We start from the raw sequence: 20177 nt of genomic DNA, 5'->3' as shown, positions 1-20177 counted from the left end.
TATGCATGGGTAGTTTTTCCAACATTGACCCTTGCATAATCTTTTGTTTCAAATTTTCCTCTCCTTCCCCCCACCCCCTCCCCTAGCTGGCAGGCAGTCCAATACATATTAAATATGTTAAAATACATATTAAATCCAATATATGTACACATATTTATACTGTTATTTTGTTGCACAAGAAAAATCAGATGAAGGAGAAAGAAAAAGAAAAACTAAGAAAGAAAATAAAATGCAAGCAAAAAACAAGAGAGAGTGTGAGAATATGATGTGTTCTACACTGTGTTCCCACAGTTCTCTTTTTGGGTGTAGATGGCTCTCTTCATCACTGCACAAATGGAACTGGTTTGAATCATTTCATTGTTGAAGAGACCCACGTCCATCAGAACTGATTGTCGTATAGTCTTGTTGTTGCTGTGTATAATGATCTCCTGGTTCTGCTAATTTCACTTAGCATCAGTTCATGTAGGTCTCTCCAACCCTCTTTAAAAATCATCCTGTTGGTTGTTTCTTACAAAACAATAAAATTCCATAACATTCATATACCAAAACTTATTTAGTCATTCTCCAATTGATGGGCATCCATTCAGTTTCCAGTTTCTTGCCACTACAAAAAGAGCTTTCGCAAATATTTTTGCACATGTAGGTCCCTTTCCCTCTTTTAAGATCTCTTTGGGATATAATCCCAGTAGTAACACTGCTGGATCAATGGGTATGATGCAAAAAATTTTAAATAAAATATTAGCAAAGAGATTATAGCAACTTATTAGCAGGATAATACACTATTACCAAGTGGGATTTATACCAGGAATGTAGGTCTGGTTCAATATCAGATAAACTATTGCTAAAAATGACTCTGTTTTAGTGTAATAACTCTGCTAGTAGGATTTATGCTATCATATTTTTAAAAAAGATCTTAGAATTCCAGTTGAAATGTGTCTAACTCCTTTTGAGAATCATTTGAGATGTTAGTTTTATTTTTTGTCATCCATTTCATTATTAACTATAATTTTTCAAATTTGTATTAAGTGGAATTTTTATAACCTTATGCTGTCGAATTTCTTCCTCTTCATATTTTAATATCTTTATTTTATTACATATTTCATCTAATCTATTTCTTGCAGTTGTATTGCACTGGTCAACACACTGCATGTCTTAGAGCTGAGCATGTCATTGACAAAAAAGGAAATTTAGCCCTTGGTTTTTAACTGGAAAGATTTGTTTCCAATTTTGTCATAACAAAGAATGGAAACATTTTAAAAATTAATTTTAAAAAATGAAGATCTATCTTTTTTCCTTTCCACCTCTTCCACCCCCTAATTTGGAAAACAAGAAAAACAAAATCCCTTGCTACAAACATATAATGTCAAGTAAAAGAAATTCCCACATGGCCATGACCAAAATTTATGCAATCTGTATAATTTCTCAATTCATTCTAACAACCTCTCTTTGAAGAGGTAGGTCCTCTGGAACTATCACAAGTCCTTTGGAATTATGGTTGGTCACCAAGTATTGCTCAGAATTCCTAAGTCTCTCAAAATTGCTTGTCTTGGGATAGCTAGATGGTATAGTGGATAGAGTGCCAGCCCTCAAGTCAGGAGGACCTGACTTTAAATCCAGCCTCAGACACTTAATACTTCCTAGCTGTGTGACTCTGGGAAAGTCACTTAACCATAACTGCCTCAATAAAAAGAAAGAAAAAAGAAAAAAATTGTTTTTTTTATAATATTGTACTGTAGTCATTTAAATTCTTCTCCTAGTTCTGCTCATTTCGTTTTGTATCAGTTCATACATGTCTTCCTAAATTTTTCTGAAGAAGCCATCACCTTCACCATTTCTTAAAGCACGTTAGCATTCCACAATTTTCATATTGTTCAACCATTCCCCAATGGATGGGAGTTGTGACACATAATTAAAGTAATCATGTATTCCCATGGTTCATTTTACATACTTTCATGGTTTGCCTGATCTTGTAGTCAGCACCAATTGTGATGAAGCATTTTCAGTGGTGAGATATTGGTAGTTCTGATTTATTCCCCAAAATTGCCTTCTTGTTATATCAGAACAAGACAAAATTCTACTCTTACGTATTAAACAGATAATTATGCTGTGCCACATATATGTATTTTTTTAATCCTAGGAAATCTTATAGCACATTAGCAAGGGTGACTTGGTAAACTCCTATCATAAGCTGAGAAAATCTGGTCCACTGATCTGTGAAGAATTCTCTATTAACTGTAGTGTTAATCTGGAGTTTGCTATGGGCTTAAGATCAGGAGTGAATGAAAGGATGCATATCTGGGCAGTGTAAAAGTAATCCCTGGATATCAGAAGTGGATGGATCCTTGGAATACAGAATGTCAAAGCTGTAAGGGCCCTTAGAACATAAAATGTCAGAGTTGAAAGTGGTCTTGGAGAAGAACTAGTTTTTCCTTATTTTATAGATGTAGAAATTGAGGCCCAAAGAGGAGGAGTTAACTAAGTTATATAAGCCAATCAGAATGTGTGTGTGTGTGTGTGTGTGTGTGTGTGTGTGTGTGTGTGTGTAGCTGGGCAAATGGTTTCAAACATTTTCTTCCGAAGACCACAGTAATTGAGATTTACTTGGATCTGATCCCTGCACTTAAATTGACTATTTTCTTCCCTTACTATTATCTCTTTCTTTCTCTTCCTGCATGAGGAGAATGAGTATCTAAGTTTGGTTAAGAATACTTAGTTGACCTTTGGGGTGGGGAGGATTCCTCCAAGCTTATTTGGAGAACCCCTGAACCTTTGAGCCTTATGGAGAGCTTCTTAATGGCTAGACTTTGAAGGGATATTAGAGTCTTATATGCACTTAGGAAGAAAGAAGGAGTGGAAGTAGAGGAAAATAGAGGAAAGAACTGAGGGGGAGGAGTAATATAGTACTCTAATTGGCCATTTTCAGACTTAAAGAGATACTTAAGAATATATAGCAGAGCTGTAAGGACCTTAGAATTGAGGATGTCAGAGCCGGAAGAGCCAGTCCAGAAGACAGAACTCATAGGAAGACATAGGTAGATAGATATAGAGATAGTAAGTGGAAGATAATCCCAAAGAAGAAAGAATTAGCATCTGGAGAGATTTGGAAGGGCCTCCTATAAAAGATAAGATTTGAGTCAGGTCTTAAAGGAAGCCAGGAAGAAGAGGCAAAGAAGGCCAGAATTCCAGGTTTGGGGAATGCAAAGACAAAGAGATAGCTGTTAGATTGTTGTGTAGGAGGAATAGCAATTAGGCCAATGTGGCTAGATCATAGAGTGGTAGAAATGAGCAAAGTATAGGAAGACTAAAAAGATGGAAGGTTATGAAGAGCTTTAAAAGTCAAACAAGGGACTTTCTATTTGATCCTGGAGATAACAGGGAACTCCTAGAATTTATTAAATAGGCGATTAATTTAGTTAGATTTACACTTTTAGCAAATCTCTTTGGCAGCTGAGTGGAAGGTAGATTATGCTGAGGAAAGATTTGAGGCAGGGAAACCAGTTAAGAGGTTATTTCAATAGTCCATATGAGAGGGGATGAAGGGTTGAATTCAGGTGGTGATTCTGTGAATAGAGAGAAGGGAAGCATACAAGAGATAGCATGAAATTATAAACAAGATAATTTGGCGACAGATCGGATATGTGGAGATAATTGACAGTGAAAAGTCAAATATGTCATTAATCTGGCCTAGTGCCTTTGATGGTGTCTTTGACAGAAATAAGAAAATTTGAAGAGTTAAGAGATTTGGGTGGGGAAAGATGATGAGTTCTGTTTTGCACAGGTTCAGCTTGACTAGATTATTCTCCTGTTCAAAAATTTCTAGTGGTTTCCTATTGTCTTTAGAATAAAATATAGTCTTTTTGACTTTTAAAATGCTTAAGAATTAGTCTCAAGACTTATCTTTTCAGACTCATTGTGTTTAAATCAATGGGCATATTGTATGAGACTTTCTTTACTGTTGAAGACTGATCACTCAGTGTCTTGAACTCAATGAGGAGTGATAGGAATAGGTGGAAATAGGAAAGGCAAAAACTTCTAACTTCCAGATGCAAGAGAGCAGTCCAGTTCTCTCTTAAAGACTCAGAAGAGAATAAGAGACTATAAGAAGAAGCCAATAAGTAGAACATCAATCATGTCCCAATTCCTAGCTTGCAACACCATGCTTCAGGGAATTTCCCACACCTTGCAATCCTAGAATAAAGCTTTATAAACAGAGAAGGGAGATTTCTTGAGTAGCACCAATCTTAGTAGTTGCCTAGAAAATAGTCTTACATTCAAGAATCCAGTCATCAACTAGAGACGGTAGATTTAGTAAGCAGTTCTAGTTTTGGTGGGGATTTCTTTGAAAACAACCCCAAATTCAAGGATTTGGAGACCTAACTATAGAAGAAGAGTTCCTGAGCATGTATGCTTCTTTAAAAAAAAAAAAAAAAAAGGATATTCCAGAGGATTCTGGGAAGATGGCAGAGTAGATTGGTAAATTTCAAGTTCTCCAGATTTTCCCCGAAAATAGAACAAATTTGCAACTCTGGACAAACATAGACCGGTGAAAAATCAAGATTTGGGGCAGAACAGGCATCCTCCTGGTACAGGGAGGTTGGGATTAACCTATGTGATATACAAACACCTCTTGACTAGCTCCCCAGAAACAACAAGTGGGGACACCTGGGTTTACTGAGTGTGGCTGGAGCCTCAGCAGGAACCAGAGAATTTTCAACTCTGGACTATTTATGAAGTTAGAGTCTGAATCCATGAAGACTGAGAGAATCTCTGCTGATTGGGAACACCAGGCCTAGCTATGCTGCAGGAATGCGGCCTTGGGTGAAAAAGAGCTGCCAGCACACCTGTGAGTAAAGGAGCCATGGAATAGGTATGCTGCTGGCTGCAGGCACTTGTAGAAGGGAAGAGCTCTTGTTTTGAGGTTTCTGATCAGAGGAGAGAGCTGAAAGGAAGCTTGAGGCACCATTCACCCCACCCCATAATTAGAGATGTTAAATGAGTTGGCAGAGAAGAAAGAACCCCACCACAGAAATCTACTATGGGAACAGGGAAGACAGGGGTTCATCTTCAGAGAAAGACACTGAAGTAAAAAAAGCTTCTACCCCAAAGAGTAATGTGAAATGACTCCCTGCTCAGAGAGAATTTATAGAACTCAAAAACATAATATAAAAATCAAATGAGAGAAAACTTGAGGAAAACTTCCTTGATGATTGAGAGAAAACTAAAAAAATAAAAATCACCCAAAAAAACCCAAGAAAATTATGAAAAATAAAAACTAACTAGAAAAAGAGATACAATCTCAGAGATTAAAATAATTCTTTGAAAATTAGAATCAGGCAAGGGAAAGCCAGTGAAGCTATGAGGGTCCAAGCAATAACAAAACATTATAAAGAATGAGAAAAAAGAACAGAATGTAAAACATCATATAAGAAAAATGATGGATCTGGAAAACAGATCAGGAAAAGAAAATATAAGAACAATTAGACTGCCTGAATGTTGTGACCAAAAAAAAGAACCTTGACACAATAATGCAGGAAATAATCCAAGAAAATTGTTCTGGAGTGCTAGAACATGAGGGGAAAGTAGAAACAGAAAAAAAAAAATCCACTGATCTCCCCCTCAGTGAGATCCTCATTTCAATGAGCCAACAGTTATAGTAGACTACTGGCAACAGGAATTGATGACCAGTAAGAGACTATAAAAAGGGTTAGGAACCAAGAAGAGAGGCAGGGATTCTAAGAATCTTAAATACCAGTGTTCAGAAGACTCTTACTGTTGAGGCAAAGTTGAAGATATGCAGTAACCATTATACTGAACAGTCACTGATCCCATACACAGTACTAGGAAGTAGTGGTGCTGTCCAATGCACATCACTCTGTCCAAAAGTTCTGCCTGGTGACTTTGGACACAAGAGCCAAGAGACTCCCCAAGGGCAAGTAAGAAACAAATTTTATTGACCCAAGATGGTTAGAGATGTCACAGGAAATGAGAGACTTATGTTTGTTATGGACAGAGTACTACCAACTCATGCCAGATATTTGGAGAACATAAGTACTAATAAATTTTGGAAACTTGTCTTCATTAATTTTAAAACAATTATTTTTCCTAATTATATAAAAACAACGTTTAACATTCATTATTAAGTTTTGAATTTCAAATTACATAACTCCCTCCCATTCCCCTTCTCTGAAATAGTAAACAATCTGATATAGGTTATAAACATGTAATATAGATTATACACATGTAAAACATTTTTGTACAAGTCATTTTGTGGGAAAAAACAAAAGGAAGGTGTTAGAATTCTTACAAAGTATTAACTCACTGGAATTGATAGAAACAATGCTTATGTACTTAAGTTTACACCTTTGAGAGTTCACACATTAGCTCACACATTAGAGTTCACAAGTCCAGGAGATTGACAAGTCAAGAACCCACAACCCCACTCTCTCGGAGGAGGAGTCAACCTTTGGGTTCACACCTTTAAGAGATTATATATAAAGAAGCTTTTGGAGCCTCAGCGAGGAGTAAATTTGGGAGATTGACAGAGCCAGAATTCACTCAGAAGAAGATTCAGAACTGGAGATTCAGAGGGAGCTGGAGGCTGAAGCGAAGCTGGAAGAGACAAAGGACAAGCTGCAAGAGCTCTTGGAACCAAGCAGAGAGACCTCTAAGAAAGCTAACCAGACTATTTTGAAGGAGACAATAAAGGATTGAACTTTTAACAGCTGGCTGTATTTGAGGGGATTATTACTTGGAGCTGAAACTAAGGCTGCCTCCAGAAACCTCCCAAGAAACCTGCCTTCAGAGAACAATCATATTTTTAAAAAGAAGAACACTACAGGAAGAAAGGAAGGAAGGAAGGAAGGAAGGAAGGAAGGAAGGAAGGAAGGAAGGAAGGAAGGAAGGAAGAAAGGAAGGAAGGAAGGAAGGAAGGAAGGAAGGAAGGAAGGAAGGAAGGAAGGAAGGAAGGAAGGAGGAAGGGAGGGAGGGAGGGAGGGAGGGAGGGAGGGAGGGAGGGAGGGAGGGAGGAAGGAAGGAAGGAAAGAAGGAAGGAAGGAAGGAAGGAAGGAAGGAAGGAGGGAGGGAGGGAGGGAGGGAGGGAGGAAGGAAGGAGGGAGGGAGGGAGGAAGGAGGGAGGGAGGGAGGGAGGGAGGAAGGAGAGAGGGAGGAAGGGAGGGAGGAGAAGAAAACTAATTTGCTTCAATCTGCATTCAGACTCCATCATTTCTCTCTCTGATGATGAATAGCATTTTTTATCATGAGTCCTTTGGGATTATTTTGGATCATTGTATTGGTTAGAATAGCTAAGTTATTCACAACTGTTTATCATACAATACTGCTATCACTATGTACACTTGTTTTTCTGGTTCTGCTCACATCACTCTGTATCAGTTTATGTAAGTCTTTCCAAGTTTTTTTTTTTTTTTCTGAAATCAATCTGCTTGTCTTCTCTTACAACCCAACAGTTGGGTTGTAATAACAGAATATAAGATATATCACAACTTGTTTAGCCATTCCTCAATTGATAAGCATCCCCCTCAATTTCCACTTGGTTGACATCACAAAAAAGCTGGTATAAATATGTTTATACAAATAGGTTCTTTCCTCCCTTTTGGTTAAAATTCTTTTGGATTATAGACAAAGTAGTGGCTTCATTGATTTTTTTTTAAGTTTTCAGTGATACATTTTTGGTTTTTTTAAGCATCATAATTTTCCCCAGCATCTCTCCCCTTCCCATTCCATACAGCTATCCCACATATAAAATAATATTTTAAGACAAAAAAGGAAAAAATCAGCAGAGCTTGATTAATATATCCAAAAAGATCCAAAAATATGTGCAATGCACAAAATTTGTATACTACTAATCTCTACAATAGGGTGATGATGAAGTAGGAGTGTTTTCTCATATCTCTGCTTTTGAATCATGCTTGTTCTTTAGAATTTTGCAACTTCCACTTTTAATTGTATGTATGTGTATATTTCTTTTTGATTATATTGACTAATTGGTGTAGAGTGAATTAGTCATTCTATATCAATTCCATGATCAGTTCCACTCTAAATCATTCCATAATTCTCTATATTCTTCACTTCTGCAGCTTCATACAGTAGAATAATATTTCATATATTGATGTACCACAATTTTAGCCATTCCACAATTGATGGGCATCTACCTTGCTTCCAATTTCTTGATATGACAGAAGAGAAAATATAATGATATCACAAAGATGATAATACAAAAGTCGAGAGAGAGAGAGAGAGAGAGAGAGAGAGAGAGAGAGAGAGAGAGACACTCTTTGATTCAAAGGATATGAACATTTTAAAACTTTATTTTTATAATTCCATGTTGCTTTCCAAAACTAATTCCCAATTACATGAACAATATACCAACATGTCAGTCTTTTCATTACTCCTCTAATATTAGCTATTCTCATCTTTTTTTCATTTTTGCCAGTTTTCAGGGTGTGAGGTAAAAACCTAAGGGCTGTTTTGATTTTGTATTTCTTTTGTTAGTTTGTTAGTAGTGATTTGAAGCATTCTTTCATGTGAATATTAAGAGTTTGCAATTCTTCTTTTAAGGACTGTTTGTTCATACAATTTGAATTTTTGAATTTGAATGATTGAACACAACTGTTGGGCAATCCCTTTAGATCATTATTGTATCTATTCATTGTCTATATAACTTGGACCACAAGTTACTAGAAATTTGCTATAATTTTTTCCCATATGACAGTCCCTTTCTATCTTGGAGAAAGATAAAAAAGCTTGTAGAAACTTTTCAATTTCATATAATCAAAGGTATTAATTTTGTTTTATGTAATTGCCTCTACCCGTTGTTTGATTAAAAATATCCATACCCATAGTTGTGAAAAGTATATGATCTGTTTCTTCATAATGTTTACAATATAATCTTCATTATTAAAGTCACATAGCCATTTAGAATGTATGCTGGTTTATGGTGTAAAGTGTTGGTGTAAGCCATGGATCTCTTGTTTCTTCCTGACCTTACTGAAGGCCCTTGAATTCCAAAGCTCTTTTCTCATACAGCTGGAGTAACAGTTCTTCCCCTCTTTAACCTCCTTTTCCTTATCCTTACTCAGCTACAGGCACTGAAGTTGAAAGTACACATGCTTGGGAAGATGGTGGACCACTAACCCATTTGATCATTAACCTCTTCTCAGGGTTTCCAATTCCTAATCTGTAAAATGAGAGATGATCTTTAAAGTCCATTTCCAGCTTTGAATCTATGACCTGATGCTATTAGAATGTGTCAGGAACAGTATAGAAAGAATTCTTATTCAAGTTTAGTTGGACAAGGCTCTTGTTCTTCCAACTCTGAGACTCTGGGAATTCAGATGGAAGAAGCCTTTGGAGAAAACCTAGTCTAACTCCTTTACTTTACAGGACAGAATACAGGATAAAGGGAAAGTGTCATGCCCAAGGTTACATGAGTCAGAAGAACAAAAGGACTTAAACCTATTTGATGGAACATAGACTTTGATGCAGGTGTTCAGAGAAGAGACAGACTCAGCCTGGCCTGTAACTTTGCCAGGGTAGGCTTCTGCTACCCAATAATTGTTGGACACCAGGGGCAGGTCAGAAGTCAGGAAATCCTGCCCTGTCTATCTCCCAAAGCCACACAGATTTGTGAACTAGAGAATGTGATTGATTTCGTTTGGCTCCATTTGTTTGCTTTAAGAAGTGAGGAAACCTTCTGTACATGGAGGCATTGGGCCAGCATTAGGCTAGCGGAGCTGCTACAGATCAGGCAGCAGAACTTTAAAAAGACTTCTCTCCCATTTCACCTGTGAATGATTCCTGTTTTGAACTCTCCTGCTATCGATGTCTGATGAGTATAGAAGGCAGAAAGTAAAGTCATTCTGGTTCACCTCCCCTCTATTTGTGGGTCCACACTTGGGAACCCTAGTGTTGAATTTCTCTGGGTCCCTTCTCTATTCCATTATCTTTTGTGTATCCCCTCCTTCCTTCCATGGGAGTTAGAGAGGCAAACCTTGGGCTGCTCATCACAGGAGGTCCAGTTTCATGTTCTGACTTTGCTACTGACTTTTCCTTAGTGAGGACATATCTCGGTGCATTCATTACCAGTTCCAATGTTCCCAAGATAATCTTCATGTCAATAAACTGGGAAAATATTTTTACATCCAAAGGTTCTGACAAAGGCCTCATTTCTAAAATATATAGAGAATAAACTCAAATTTATAAGAATTCAAGCTATTCTCCAGTTGATAAATGGTCAAAGGATATGAACGGACAATTTTCAGATGGAGAAATTGAAACTATTTCTAGTCATATGAAAAGGTGCTCCAAATCACTATTAATGACAGAAATGCAAATTAAGATAACTCTGAGATAGCATTACACACCTCTCAGATTGGTTAAGATGACAGGAAAAGATAATGATGAATGTTGTAGGGGATGTGGGAGGACTGAGACACTGATACATTGTTGGTGTAACTGTGAATGGAGCCAACTATTCTGGAGAACAATTTGGAACTATGCTCAAAAAGTTATCAAATTGTGTACACCCTTTGACCCAGCAGTGTTTCTACTGGGCTTATATCCCAAAGAGATCTTAAAAGGAGGGAAAGGGACCTGTCTGTGCAAGAATGTTTGTGGCAGCCCTCTTTGTAGTGACTAGAAACTGGAAACTGAGTGGATGCCCATCAATTGGATAATGGCAGAATAAATTGTGATATATGAATATTATAGAATATTATTGTTCTGTAAGAAACGACCAGCAGGAGGATTTCAGAAAGGCCTGGAGAGACTTTATATGAACTGATGCTGAATAAAATAAGCAGAACCAGGAGATCATTGTACACAGCAATAACAAGACTATACAATGATTAATTCTGATGGATGTGGCTCTCTTCAGCAATGAGATGATTCAAACCAGTTCCAATTGTTCAGTGATGAAGAGAGCCATCTACACCCAGAGGGAGGACTGTGGGAACTGAGTGTGGACCACAACATAGCATTGTCACTCTTTCAGTTGTTGTTTGCTTACATTATTTTTTTCAGGTTTTTTTTTTCCTTCTTGATCGGATTTTTCTTGTGCAGCAAGATAACTGTATAAATATGTATACATATATTGGATTTAACATATATTTTAACATATTTAACATGTATTGGACTACCTGCCATCCAGGAGAGGAGAAGAGGGGAAGGAGGAGAGAATTTGGAACAAAAGGTTATGCGAGGATCAATGTTGAAAAATTACCCATGCATATGTTTTGTAAATAAAAAGCTTTAATAAAATAAAATTTAATTTAAAAAAAAGATAATCTTCATGAGTTGTTTCAGTCAAAAAATTTCAAATGGGTGATGAGTTTCTCTGAGCTTAAGCAGATCATTTTTCAGACATAATTAAATGGAGATTTCCTCTGGGTATAAGTTGGACTAGAATTCTGTGATCTCTGGAGAACAGCCAAGAGTCATCAGTTGGGCCCACAGTCAAAACTTATATAAGTGGTTGGTCTAACCAAAGCATGTCTCTGCCTTCAAGGATTCAGGGACCAAATCTTGGCACAATGGATAGGATATGGGACTTGGAGCGAGAAGCACCTAAGTTAAAATCCTGTTTCATTGTCTTAAATAGCTATGTGACTCTGGGTCAGTCATTTAATCCCTGCCTTAACTCAGTTGCCTCTTCTGTAAAATAGCAAAGGACCCATCTTCCTGGGTTCTGGCAAGGACAAAATGAAAGCATATGTTAGGTAGCTAACACAGTGGGCAGAACTTTAACTCAGGAGATCTCCTACCTCAGACCTGTGACCTTGAGCAAATCACTTGAGTTCTCTTAGCCTCAGGGTTTTTTTGTTTTGCTGAGGCAATTGGGGTTAAGTGACTTGCCCAGAGTCACACAGCTAGGATGTGTTAAGTGTCTGAGATCAAATTTGAACTCGGGTCCTCCTGACTTCAGGACTGGTGCTCTATCCACTGCATCACCTAGCTGCTCCAGCCTCAGTTTTGGCATCTGTATGGGGATAATAATAGCACCTCTCTCAAGGTGGTTGGTGAGAATCAAATGAAAAAAAAACAAATGTAAACCTTTGGATTGGAAATCTTATAGCTTTTATATAAATGCTAGTTGTTATCATCATCATCATTATCTTGGATTTGAAAAACAAAAAAACTTCCTTTTTTAGGAGACAGCTAAGACTACTATACTTTATTTTTCTATACTGGGAATACTTTATTTTTCTATACTGGGAAGGTAAATACTCTTGTGGGATGGAAAATAAGTGTATTTTTTTTTTAAAAAAACCTTAATAAAATTTTTTAAAAATCTGTGAGAGCTCAGGCCAATATGAATCAATGAAGAGAAGACTTTAGCAGGGTATGTATCAGATAATTTTAAAAAGTGAATAATAATTTCAGTACAACTTTATTTTGACCTAGAGACTCTTTCCTGATAACAAATGTAAAGTATTATTATCCCCATTTTACAAATGAGGCTGAGAATCATTAAGGAATTTGACCAAGTTCAAAGATAGTCTACGCATATATTATATATATATATATGTTATTCTAATATAATATTATATACACAAATATTTATATTATATATTGTTTTGCAATATATATCATTCTTTTCTGACCAAAACCTTTTCCCTTCTTCCAACTCAAGATTCAACTTGATTCAGTTTTAGTATTTTAAATCCACTTTCCAAAGTAACAGAGGATCCATGGTGTAACAGAAGTCATTATAAATACTGGCCAGAAAACAAGAGTGATACAAATCTTTCATTTCCCGCCCCCCCTCAATAAATTATCAATAAATATGCTTCTATAAATAACGGCTGCCTCTCAGGAAACATCACACCGTGGGCCACCTTCAGCTCCATTCTTTGGCCAATATCACAGAGGCGCCCACGGGGGCCAGCCCAGCTATATTTTTCAGTCGCTCCGGATTCGAAGTCTGGAGATCAGCTTGGGAACGTCTAGGAGGCTGGGCAGCCTGGCAGCCGGATGCCCGCCCTTCCCACGCCGCCAGCGACCGGTTCCTTCCACCGCGCAAGTCCGGGGGCTCAGGCGCAGTGGCAGCCCGTGGGGAGCAGGTCTTCGTAGCGCGTGAACGCTATCTGTCCATCACTGCCGTAGTGCATGAGCACCATGGGCTCATAGGCAGAGGGGACGCAGCAGGGCGGGGGACAGGCGGTGCAGGCGCGCCTTGAGCTGCGCGTGCATGCTGGCCGGCCGGTAGCCCTGCGGGCACGAGCCCTCGCAGAAGTGCATCTCGAATTCTCGCGGCGCCAGCACCCAGCTGTCCCAGCCGATCTCTTTGAAAGACACGCGCTGCGAGCGGACGCAGCAGCGTCTCCCGCCTCCCTCTCCGCAGACTCTGTCGGGCTCCAGCGCTCGCGCCCGCCGGGGTCGGGGAAGCTCTTGGAGCTCCACGCGCAGGCTGGCGCGCGGGCCCGGGGGCTGCCGGAGCAGCTCCCGAGTCACGTTGGGAGGCAAAGCCAGGGGCAGCCGCAGCAGGGGCGCCGGAGCCGGACGGCGCTGGAGCCAGCGCTGCAGCGGCCGCGTCAGGTCGAGCGTCAGGGTCTGGGGCGCAGCATCTAACCGCGAGGGCGCCCACTCAGTCGGGGTCAGCGGGGATGGTGGCTGCAGAAACAGCCGCAGCTGGGCGCGTAGCACCCGCGTCTCCTCCGGCTCCCCCGCAGTCAGAGCCTTGCGGTGGAGGAGCAGGTGGAAGCTCTCCCGGCTGAGCTCCACGTAAAGGGAGGGAAGAGAAGGGAAAGGTGTGAAGGAGCGCCTCCATCCGCCCCAGCACGCGCCCTGCTCCAGTCACCCCCCCCTTCTTCAGACCGCACTCGCTCCAGTCACTCCCCTTTCCTCTCCCCTCTCCCCCATCCAAAAAGTATTAGAACATAAATTCCCCCTCCGACTCCTAGAAAAGCTCCTCACCTCCCCCCGCCCCCTTCCATAAAACAGGTAGTGATCGCTCTTGTGGCTTTATTCGGTGAGCTTGGGATCTCAGACGCATCTCGTTGTGGCGTTTATCTCTGATATCTCTGATTCCTTCTCCTTATTCGGGGCCCTGAGGCCCTCGTGTCATTTGGCACTCTGAGCCCCAGGGAACCCTATCGTGCCCCGGAGCTGGGAGCAGGGATGCCGAGGGCACTAAACTCGGAAGTTAGGAGCCCCGGCTTCTAGTCCAGGCTTTGATACTAACTAGCGCAAGGCGGGCAAATTTCCTTCCCTCTTTGGCCTCATAAAAATTAAACAAAGCCCACCTATCATTCAAGAACTTTAAGCTCTCTTCCAGGGTTATGCTTCTGCATTCTACCTTATAAATTCCCGGGTTCTACACCCTTTCGTGTCCTTTCTCTTCTAGGCAGGATCGGCAGGTCGCTTACATTTAGGCATCAGGATCCGGACTTTGGGGACTCTAGGGGAACGCGAACTCCGGCCCGAGCCTGTAGCCTCCAGGCTCTGGTTGGTCCGCAGCTGGGTCAGTGCCTCTTCATATCGGCGCTGCAGCCTCCGGACTTCCACGGAGCTGAGAAGCTGCGGGCGCACGTCCGGGGGCGCGGACAGCCCGAGCCGGCTCAGGATGGCGCTGCGGATGGCTTCTAGCTGCTCGCTGCGCTCTCGGTCCCCCGGCTCAGCTGCCCTGGACGGAGACGGCAGCAGCAGCGGGAGCAGCGACAGCAGCCGCAGCTGCCGGGGACGCAAAGAGAGCCCGAGCATGGCGGAGACCAGACAGCTGCGGGGGAGAATGAATGAACTTGTCCCGGCTTGTCCTTATATTGGGCTGGACTTTGATGCTCCTGAGCCCAGTTCGGGTTCTCCTCCCCAGCCTTTGCGGGAGAGTAAACAAAACAGTTTTCCGGCTTTGTCTGGAGAGAAAGGGGGGCGGAGGAGTGGCAAGGAGGCTGGTCTTGGGGAGGACAAAGTGGCCCCAAATCGGTAGAGTCACTTCCCTTTGGACTCTGTCCCCCCACCTCTCTCCTTATCCTCCCCTTTCCCACTACTGTTCCCTTCCCTTCTCTTCTAGATGTCGCATAGAGACTGAATCTTGAAGCCCGTTGGAACACAGGATGAAAGGAGTTGAGCCCTTCGAGATCCCATTATCTGGACCTTCTCTTTATGCTACAGTGAAGAGATTTTCCCAAATTAGGCAGTCAGTGGGTGGGTTTTCTTTGGAGGAAAAGGGGAGGGAAGCGGGACACAGGCCCTGGGTAGGAGAAAGAAAGATACACAAGACAGCACAGAGGTCCTTAGGATCATAGATTTAAAATTGAAGGGACCCCAGAGTCCCATTAGGCCAAAGATCTCATTTTATGGATGAGGAAACTGAAATCCAGAGAAATTTGGTTAAATATCAATGGTGAAATTTGTTTGTAGGATCAGATTTAGAATTTGAAAAGTTCTCAAAAGTTCTCTGGCCCATTCTACAGAAGAGGGAATTGAGGCCCAGGGAGACTGAATAACTTTCCCAATAGAAAACATCAGAAGTAGGATTTGAATTCAGGTCCTCTGACTTCTGAGCCAGTGTTCTTTCCACAGTACCACTGAGGACATTCACACTTTGGCCAAGAGAAAACAAATGGTTGGCACAGGTCAAGGTGGAAAGGAGGCTCATGGGCATGTTTTTCTTCCAAGAGCATAAGAGGATAGATCCTGTAGTCTCTGAGTCCTGTCTTCCCTGACCCTCCTCCACTGTTAAGTCTCTTTTCCTACTCAAGGGCAATGTCTCCCAGTTTGATTTCCCGTTGGCCTTTGGAGGGAAAACCTCCATCGAGCTTGTTCTGAGAAAGGGTAAAGTGGAGAGTGGAGAAACAGAGAGAGAGGAGAAAAGAGCAACATGTCTGTGCACAGTGCATAGAAGGGTCTGATAAGGGACCTCAGAAACAAAGCATTGATTGGATCTAGAAGAAAATCTGGAATATGAAATACTTGAGCAGGAAATGCCTTTGTAATTTGGAATGGCAGAGGAAAAAGGGAGGTTCTCAGAATATATTAACATCAGAGTTAGAAGAGATCATAGAACATAGCCTGGCTGAGCTGAAAAGAACCCTGAGACATTGAATATAGGAGCTGGAAGGAATTTTAAAACCTAAATGGAATGTCTGAGCTGGAAATAACTCTGTTATAAAGATTTAAGAATTTCAGGGTTGGAATGGAACTTAGAACACAGGATGTGCTATAATGATATGTTCCATGTTCTAAGATGCTTGCCAATTCTGAAATTCCAGATTCTGTGTTTGAAGGATTCTTTTAGCTCTGATATAATATCATGCAGCGCTTCTTAAACTTTTTTCACTTGCAATCTCTTTTTGCCCAAGAAATGTTTACAAAACCCTGGGTATATATGGTACATAAAGTAAGATGTACAAATCAAACATTTACTGATAATAAATCATAATTTCACAATCCTAATATTAAACTGGAAATCACCATTTAAAAGCTAAGGTATAATAGATAGAAATCTGTCCCAAATCAGAAAGATCTAGTTTTAACCAGCCCTGTCTGGGTTACTCTGACTCAGTGACTTAACCTCTCAGTGCCCACAGGTAATTTTCTAAGAATCTAAATGACAGAATAGTTGCTGAGCTGCATTGGTAAAGGGAACAGCTCCCTACCGCTTCTCCTTCTCCCCTCCTCAGCTGCCCCTCAACCAAAGTCCTTTCTTACCCAGGTAGGTGAAATTCAGTCCCATCATTCTAGGTCTAATGTCTCTTCCTCATCTTACACCATATCCTATTATCCCTCTGTGTGTGTCCTGGGAGATAATGTGTTTTTTTCCCCTCATGTTCCTTTCATATTGACCAAAGAATTTACAAGGAGACAAGTCTTTTCATAACCAAACAACACTGAAGATCAGGGAAGGCCGGTCCCTAACTAAACTTCTTTAAGAGTAGCTGGAATCCAACTCCACCTCTGATCAATGGCTGGTTGCTCTCAGCTTTCAGCTAATGGCTTCTGTGCAGGATCTGACGGTTTTATTGCTCTATAACTCACTGTCTGTAACTTGTGACACTGACTCTACTCAACGGCAGTTCTCTCTAAATGCCCTTAACTCTATCTGCCACTTCTGCCATGTGGCATCTTTGCAGCCTTCTGCCTTCTGCCTTTCCCAATGCCCTCCCACCTTAGGCTGTTGAATCTTTTTATTAAAATCACACAAAGTAGTGAATTGTCAATACAAAAGAAAGTAGTTACATAACATACATACATATATATATACATATATATATATAAAATCTGCATATACATTGAGATAACCTTGCTGATATAGACACTACTAAGTTGGTTTACATTACACAAAATCCTGTTTACCTCAGAGAAGGGCCATCTCGACCTAGGAAATGGTTTGAAAAACTTTTACTCCAATCTGGAGACCTTGATTCTCTTGGGCAGTTTTAACTCTTTCATTATTGGAAGAAATCGCATAAATCCACACTCAAGGTTCCAGAAGCTCACTTACATGTTGTACATTTCTAAAACAGTGTCTAATACCTTGCATCCAAATACCACAACAGCAATACATACAACACAGAATTAGGAGTCCTACAGACAGAATAATAGGCACTCCCCATCTCCAGGTGAAGGACAAATCATTCTACCACCACTGCCAAGGGTCATCAGTAAGAGTATGAATAACCTGTTTATGTGAATTCAATATCTGCAAAGCTAAAGAAACATGATGACTGATCAGAAATGAATATACAATAGTCAGTGTACAACAAAGTACATGTGCCACGTTAGACAGCTGTTAAGATCTGAAAAATAACTTTTCTCATTTGGCCAATTTCATCATTCAAAAGAGATCTACACCATAAGTAACATTTAAGGTCTTCTCGGTGTCTGGCTGTCACTTGGTGTTGTACATATATAACCCCTCCCTGAGGTGTAAATATAGGTAGGGAGTAGAACCACCATGGCGTCCACGTCATGTAGTGTCAAAAAACATTCCAATTATGAGGCTTCATGGGTAAAGTAGACCATACACAGCTGGGCAAATAAGGGTCCTACCAAGTATATCTTTCTTTCCAAAACCCCACCCACTTATTGTAACCACATGCTCCAAAAATTCTGTGAGACAACATGGTAACAGAGGTATTTGTCCTAATAACGGGGAAATTAATCACAGGAATCTTTTAACATACAGTTTCAGAAAGCTACCCCACTTCATGGAACCCACGGGACTTTCTCAGAAAGGAGTACTTCTATTAACCAAGAATATCCATCCCAAATACTAGCACCCAACAAAGGACAAGGGTGATTATGTCATTCCATCTCTGCCTGTAGCATTGCAGTCTGGGATGCCTTTTATTCCTCAGAAGACAGGACCAATGTTCTATACCAAGTCCAATCATCCACATCTGCAGGTTGCAAACACCAAAGCAATCCATCTATAGGAGCTGATAGAATGGTAGGACAGACACAGAACAAGGAGTGATTCATCGAAGCAGCAAAAGTAGTAGATCATTCCTCATCTGGAAAAAGAAAATTGGAGAATTAATTAATGACCACACAGAAAGCATATATGTCCCTCTCAAAAGGGATTGACTGAGAAAAGGCATGCACATTTGAACGTTTAAAGGACATACATTTATGTCAAATTCTGTTCTAAACCTGCTCGCCAAGGTGCTAGTAAACCAAGTCACCAAATGCAAGGGGCTCTCATCTTCCAGGGTCACTCCAACCAGCAAACCAGTAAGGTACAGGGTCCCAGTAGTATATTATCTTGGGTATCTACCTTAGGCTTTTTCAGGGCATCCTGTGAGGAAATTATTAACTATATAGGGACAGCAGCCCTCTGCAGCAAAGTTTCAGCAGGGGCAGAGTCCCCTTTCCTGTGTCCCTCGTTTAATATCTGGACCACTGTCCATAATCTATCAGCCCTCAGAGAAACTAGATGGTATAAGAGATAGAGCACTGAACCTGAAGCCAAGAGGACCTGAGTTCAAATTCTACCTCAGACACTTAACTAGCTGTGTACACTTACTAGCTGTGTGACCTTAGGCAAGTCATTTAATCCCAATTGCCTCACCTAAATTAAAAAAGAAAAAGAAAAAACATAATAATTTTAAATCCCATTGGCTGTGGCTTTCAAATCAGCTTTGAGCAAAACATTATAATGCTCATTCATATATCGGCAGCCTTTGGATTATAAGGGACATTAAACTGGCATTGTACATTCTGAGCTACAATCCACTCTCCAATCTCATGACCAATAAAATAGGTTCCTCTATCACTTTCAATAGCTTGTAGCTGGATGCGAGAGCGAACTCTTGGACTGGAGGCTGCTGGAGGTGAGAACAAGTAGCCCTTTTCGGAGCTCCAAGTCTCCAGGGTGCTCATCCGCATCCCCTCTGCTTAAAAGCAGTGCCGGTCCCATTACTGCCACCCTTCCATGGGGATGAAATTGGCCTTTGTCAAGTGGCATTGAGACCAATTTCAATATTAGACCTCCTATAGCAAAAACAGTGTTTTGGGAGACTGGCCATTAATGACCACAGAGCAGGTGGAGATATTGGAAATCAGAAGTTTCATCAGCCTGAGTTATCTGAACCATTGAAATGAAGAACAGAGAGAACTGGAGCAGATTGCAAGTATGTGGAGTGCTATATCTGGCCAGAAGGAAAGGAGACTAGAATCTAGCTGGGACCTGTTCTGGGCTCGCTAAAGTCCCTTGGTGTAAGGACTGAGGCTAGTGAAAAGTGCAGGTGTGGGAAAAGGTGGAGATACCTTTAAGTATAGGGGATCTGCCATACCAAAATGAATGATAGGGGAATAAAAGGAAAAACAACTGGATACCTAAGGTCCCAAAAGAAAATTCATTTTTAAAAATTAAGATAAATCAACAGGTTATCTATTAATAATAGAAGGGACAATAGTATCCAAACAAACTGAGACATCTGAGTAAATATAACAAGACAAAGAAAAGGGAAACAACAAGGTGATGAAGCAGCAAAAACTTTGGATCCCCAAGAAAATATGGAATCACAGCAGGATATTCCTAAATGGTACAAGAGAGAAATAAGAATCTTTAAAGAAGAATGTATGGCCTACAAAGAAGAAATAATTGACAGAACTGAAAAACTTGAATCTGCCTTAGTAAATCTGTCCAAAGAAGTACAAGAGAAAAAGTTTTAATTTTTTGAGGAGCACAGGACTAAAGAAGAATCAAAGTTGTATAAGTA

The 20177-nt window shown here is 40.6% G+C and overlaps 1 protein-coding gene across 1 annotated transcript; it reads right to left on the bottom strand.

Annotated features, from left to right (window-relative positions):
• Nucleotides 1-12636: 12636 nt before the first annotated feature.
• LOC127543517 (growth/differentiation factor 15-like) lies at nt 12637-14715 on the bottom strand. The gene is given in 3 exon segments (XM_051969652.1): nt 12637-13167; nt 13169-13736; nt 14382-14715. Coding segments are annotated over 3 exon segments (1023 nt in total). The 3' UTR covers nt 12637-13046.
• Nucleotides 14716-20177: the final 5462 nt, after the last annotated feature.

Source organism: Antechinus flavipes, chromosome 1 (genome assembly GCF_016432865.1).
Source record: "Antechinus flavipes isolate AdamAnt ecotype Samford, QLD, Australia chromosome 1, AdamAnt_v2, whole genome shotgun sequence".
In the NCBI taxonomy this organism is placed as follows: Eukaryota; Metazoa; Chordata; class Mammalia; order Dasyuromorphia; family Dasyuridae; genus Antechinus; species Antechinus flavipes.
The sequence above is the reverse complement of the archived record's forward strand: the minus strand, read 5'-3'. Positions and strand labels throughout refer to the sequence as shown.